This window comes from Austrofundulus limnaeus, unplaced genomic scaffold, assembly GCF_001266775.1.
Source record: "Austrofundulus limnaeus strain Quisiro unplaced genomic scaffold, Austrofundulus_limnaeus-1.0 Scaffold250, whole genome shotgun sequence".
In the NCBI taxonomy this organism is placed as follows: Eukaryota; Metazoa; Chordata; class Actinopteri; order Cyprinodontiformes; family Rivulidae; genus Austrofundulus; species Austrofundulus limnaeus.
In genome coordinates this window covers 161195-167318 of record NW_013952652.1, presented here as the reverse complement: position 1 = coordinate 167318, position 6124 = coordinate 161195, and the positions used below count along the sequence as shown (strand labels likewise).

Here is a 6124-nt window from a genome sequence, read left to right as displayed (position 1 = left end):
ATACATACATACATACATACATACATACATACATACATACATACATACATACATACATACATATACTTATTATTTTTATTGTTGTAGTTATTATATTTTTTTCACATACTGAGTGTCATGCAGAAGTGAATAGTTGGTCAGGAGGTCTGTGGGGGTTGGACTCTGCCCCTGCTGGATCACACAGTGGCTCCAGGAAGGAGAGCTGGCTGAGTCAGCCTGCACCTCAAGTGTCACTTACTGGTTTTTTCTCTTCATTTTAWATGTGGCAAACAGGTCGACTTTGATGTCAGACAAACTATGTTACAACACCCAAGTGACAAGTTGAAAGGGGGATCTTCAGCTGGGTAAGTTTTTCTATGGAGCCACATTTAAAGAATATTTCAGTATAAAGTAGTTTAATTAGTCTATCTGACATTCAAATGTAGTCCTGTTTTAGGTATGGAATCAATATGCTTACTAATAGACACCAATAAAAGTTTTGAGTTTGTTTAGCGTGACTGGAGTTACACATCATTRAATACCATTAATTAATATACTGAAAATGTGCAAAAGTTGCAGTAAAAAAGTACTGGTGAATTAATGGTCTAGTACTCCTTTAAAGAGTGCATATAACTTAGTGCTTTTCAYACCAGAGTTTTAGACTAAAATAATCTAATGCTGAGAAATGAGAGAAAAAGTTTATGAAATAAAATAATACATGACTCTCAGAGTCTGTGTGATAACGACTGTTGGCTCCTGCCACATCAGACTTTATTACAGCAGCATGTAAACAACACTCGGCTGGCCTGGCCTGGCTTCTTTCTGCTGTTTGAATAATTGAAGCCTGYTTGGTTGGTTCTTCTGAACAGATGAGCTGGTGCAGGTTACTGATAAAAGACACAGGTAGGAACAGAATAACAGGCTTTACAGGGGAAAGATGGGCAGTGTCTGTACTTTATTTAGCATATTTATATGAAGCATGCTCGGRTGACCAGTTTTTGTGAATTAATTTTTCTCTGTTTCATACATGTCAACCTCTTCAGATATTTACCTGTAGAAACAGCCTCAAAAATCTGTAAATTTTGCAAAAAAAAAAAAGTCCGTACAACTGTCAAATGGGGAGGGGTAGTCTGTCAGCTGAGGACGTGACAGCGCCCGCTGTGAAGCAGGAGGAAAGGATAAGTTCAAAACTTATTTCTAGCAGCAGAACAGGTTGGAAGATGGCTGTTTGATGTTATTTATTGTTTTTTAAATCATCCTACAGGCTCTGACATGTTAGACACATTTGAAAATGAGGTTTTGAAAAAATCTGTGACTTGAAAAAATCCATGAGATTGCTCTAACCGTCTGCATACTGGAGTGTCCTTGTTGATTAAAAATAACTTTGAGCTTACATGCAATATACACTCTATAMGTAATTGGTGTAATAAAAGTTGCTTTCAGCCTCCTGCATTAATTTGTCCCAAACTAACTCGCTATTAAGTTGCTAACACTTAGCTACCAGTTTAGCATTCCTGCTTTACCAAAGGGTGATAGCAGTCACAGTTGGCTCCAACAGTGATGTTAAGTTACATCTGCAAGTGAAATACTACTATCTTTTACACAGAAAAGAAGTGTACAACTTTCTAAAATAGTTTCTGTTCAAACTTACCAGTGCACATGTGCCAGAGCACAGTCAGGAAGCCATGATGGATTCAACTTCAGGGTGCCTCATGGCTGAGTTTGAATAAGCTCCACCCCTTCATTTCAAAATCWAACCATCTTTAGTAAWCTTTACTTAACAAGATTATTACACACTATATTTTGGCAAAAAAAATTTACATCCAACTAATTAGTTTTATTAATGACAAAACATTTTTCTAAAACATGAAAAAATAATTAATGATTACTAAAAAGTTTATTTTCAATGAATACCTCGGTTAAGAGTGTACCTGCAAAATGACGTAAAATCCTTATAACTTACGTATAATCCGTACAAGTTGACATGTATGCTATTTTTTTTCTTTATTCCAGGTGAAAATGCTGAAATATTGACAAGAAGATGTATGAACCACGATACGATAGCCCTCCTGTATACAGCCCACCTTACAGCACCACCTCTAACAGCTTTTACCCTCCAACGGGTGTGAAGTCTCCCCAGAGCCAACATGTACCTTACTCTCCCAAACTTTCTCCTGATGCTTACTACCTGGAAGGACAACCTCAACACTTCTACCGCTGGTTCTCTGCTCCGGCTTTCGTCAAGACCTTCCAAGGAGCCACAGTTCTCATGTGTTTCATCATCTTTGCTTGTGTAGCTTCAACCTTGGTATGGGACATGAATGGTTTTGGGTATGGAGGTTACATTGTAGGTAACCTAGGATCTGTTGGAGGAGTAGGTTCTGGATATTATGGAGGCAGCTATGGCTATGGCAGCTCCTATATGACACCACAGTCGGCTAAAGCAGCAATGATTTCGATGGCTGCCGTCAACTTCCTAGTTTCACTTGGGTTCCTGGTGGCAAGTTTCTCTCGATCCAGAATGATTCGGAGTTGCAGGTTTTACCTCACCGTTTTCATCAGTAACATCATTCAGGCCGTGCTGCAGGTGGGTCCTCCTCATCAAACACACAATACAAAATAACTGAATATTTTTGAAGAAAAGCACAGTTTGTGACTATTTGGTTATGACTTTTGTCCAAACTACAGCCTTATGGACAAAGCTCACCKTATCTATTTCCAGTGGTGGGCACCAGTCTGCTAATTGCAGACCTAAATATTTCGTTTGCGCTTTAGTGGTCTTACTAATTTTTATAATTCATAAGCGGATTTGGGCTTTCTAAAGTTAAAATGCAGTACCACTAATAACTAATTATCTACCAGTTATCATTATGTTGAACAGCAGAAGGTATGACTGTCAATGAATCACAACACATGTGATCTATCCAACAGCACCCCTCCCAGATAAACACWCTTATTGTGAAGGTATACATCCTGCTGACTGTTGCTTTGGGTCACGRTTCTGATTTCCCACAATGCTTTGTGTCTGCTTACGTAGCAGGAAGGCAATGTTTAGAACTTCCTGTCCCAGCTAAAACAGTTAACGTTTGTAATCCATACTAAAATTTTGTATGTATTGATTTATTTTATTTACAATCGGAGCTCCTTTTAAAAAAAATAAAGTTTAAACGCTGTAGCTCAATACTTGACGTAATTGGTCGAAGCAATCAGCCATCGGGTTTAGACAGACATCTATTGGTCAACTGGAGCAACTTCATGGAAAACTTTTGTTTCCCATCACAAGTCAAATCCATCATGTACCCAGAATGCATCGTTTCAGTTTTCCAATAAACAGTTTTACAGTTACTTTATTGATGTTTCTTTAATGAAAAACTACAACAAACAAAAGAAAAAGACAAAGAAGCAGCCRAACTAGCAATCCTCAACAACTTTTTAATTTTTACACCAGGAGCTAAAGGTCTGTTTCAGGAAATCACATCCCCAGCAATCAGTGGTTGTAGTATTAAGCTGTACAAGGGTTCTTACAGTGCTAGTTGGCAGTGTTGTACATATATTGTACATGAATTGTTGCCAGCTAGGAAGTGTCAAATTGATCTTGCGGTTTAAAATTAGCTTCCACTAATTTTTCTATGGCATAAGTGTTTTTGAAGTTGAGGACCTAAATACTTTCATAAGCTCTTTCGAAATTGCGGAGCAAATTTTTGTGTTAGCACTGCCCACCACTGTCTATTTCAATCCCTTAGGCCTGTTTAGATGTGTGGCCAACACCTTACCRGGATTTATAAAATGTATTTTAGGTTTTTATATTTACTGTGCATTTTCGATAAGGCCAACTTGGTGTCTGTTGTTCAGTTTGAAGACACCAGGCTTTTGGAACTGTGGCGACTGTGRCAGAGTGGTTAGGGGAGTCATCCTGGAACTGGAAGGTTGCCGGTTCGATCCCCCGTCCACCTGTCTCAGTTGTTGTGTCCTTGGACAAGACACTTCAGCCCTARTGCCTCTGATGTGTCCCATCASTGTATGAATGTGATTGGCACTGATTAGTCTCCAYAGATGATTGTACATKTTAGCTWTGYAGAGACCTAACAGAGTGCTGTGTGAATGGATGAATGAGGACACAGATTGTAGTGTGAAGAGCTYTGAGTGTCCTGGATGGATAGAAAGGTGCTRTATAAGTACAGTCCATTTACCATGAACAAATTTGAACTAAGATGATTCACTGTGAGGTCTTTAATCAGAAAAACATCTTAGATACAGTCAGCTCACTATTGATGTAACCAATGATTAGTGCTGCTATTACTGTCCAGACCTAAAGGTGTCAGACAATGAAAGTGAAACAGCTGTCATTTTAGTGTGGGAGGTTTCATGGTTAAACTGGACCAATGGTGGTCAGTCTTCATTAACTRCATATTGCACCAGTAAGAGCAGAGTGTGAAGGTTCAATTAGCAGGGTAAGAGCACAGTTTGGATCTAAATATTACAATGTACACAACATTATGGTGACATACCAGAGTTCAAAAGRGGACAAATTGTTGGTGCACGTCTTGTTGGAGCATCTGTGACCAAGACAAATGTCAGCATACCACCAAGAAGGACCAACCACATCCAACAGGATTAACTGTGGACGCAACAGGAAGCTGTCTGAAAGGATGTTATGGTCTAAAACCAGCTGGTTCACTTTCATTGTCTAATACCTGTACACTGTTCAGCAATTCAAACTTGGGACCTTCAGTGTTAATACATGCAGTATTAAACAAATGAACTAATCTCTGGTTTTGTAGTGTCTGACACTGTGTTTTGGCTTTTAGGGCATTATTGACATCATCTTTGTCATTGGAGTGAACCCGATGTCTCAGAGCTCACAGAGCATGCTGTATAACCCCATGCTGAATATGTGTCAGAGCATCCAAGGCAGTCCCAGCCTCAGTGGCAGTGTGGGGGCCGGTTTTCCTGGTGGGTTTCCAATGTATAATCAATATCTGCATCACTACTGCTTCATGGACCCCGAAGAGGCAAGGGCAATTCTTTTATTCTGTTTTCTTGTATCAGATTGTCAATTTCAGCAGCTTTCAGCTTAAGCTTTCAGCATGAAGCATTCACCCTAGCATTTCCGCAGGAAATACAATTTCTCTAATTTTACGTTTTAGTTGTTATGTGCTGGCTTTAGCTTTTAGTTACTGTGATAATTTTATGTTTCAGTACTGTTTTAGATGACTTTTTAGCTACAATTTTACAGGTATCAGCTTTRTTTTACATTTTTTCTAACTTTAGCTATGAGCAAAATGTTATTAAAAATTTACCATGAAGCTTTCATTTTGCTCCTGCTCTGCTACTTTTATCCTCAGCTACTGTTTTGCATGTTTGCGTCAGTTTTCTTCAATTCTAGGTAATAATGTGTTCTCTTTTAGGCAGTGGCGTTTGTATTGGGTATGATGGTGGTACTGGTCTTGTCTCTCTCTGCTTACTATGCCTACAAGACCCGCAGCAAGATTTGGCGCCATGGAAAATCGAACATCTTCTGGGATGAACCAATGACGAGGCTGGTGGAGGGGCAGAACGTCCAGGACTGGGTGAGTTTCTCTCTCTTTGTGTTGATCAATGGATCTGTTGGGCTCACGCTTTAAACAAAACTGTTGACATCAGAGGCTCATTTCACAAAAGTCAGATTAATAAATCCAGAATATGAGCTGTAAGCTGAGCTTGAACTGGCCTTCAACTTGTCAACAGCTGTAATCTGTTGGYCTAACACCAAGCCACGCTCAATCAAGGCGGCTCATTCAAGCAGCTGTGAATGGTACCGATTAATGCACGTTCACGGTTTGTTTACTAGACCCATCAGGTGGATCACAGATTTCCTGATCAGACATGGGCAGTAAGACACGTGCGTCTCACTTCTTCCAGCAGTTTAATGGTTAATTATGATTCATRYGAAGAGATGAAGAGAAACACCGACTGATGCTGAAATAATTTCAAAAGTAAAAACTTTTTGTGTCTCTGAATCTGATTTTAAGTTATCTGAAAATGTGGTGGCCTGTAGCAGGGACAAAGAAGGGGGGAATTGGCATTGTAGGGGCTGAGATCCTCCGAAGAGGATAAACAGCCGTCTTCCTTGTTTGAATTAGGAAGTCAGAGTGTCGCTCAAAGC

At 39.5% G+C, this 6124-nt stretch overlaps 1 protein-coding gene across 1 annotated transcript in view; it reads left to right on the top strand.

Annotated features, from left to right (window-relative positions):
• Positions 1 to 198: 198 nt before the first annotated feature.
• Positions 199 to 6124, top strand: part of LOC106525961 (occludin-like) — a gene marked incomplete in the record, with an annotated part of 33852 nt that continues 27926 nt past the window's right edge. Inside the window, 4 exon segments of the mRNA XM_014020365.1 lie at positions 199 to 344; positions 1993 to 2566; positions 4788 to 4991; positions 5388 to 5549. Of these exon segments, the coding sequence (XP_013875819.1) occupies positions 2021 to 2566; positions 4788 to 4991; positions 5388 to 5549 (912 nt within the window).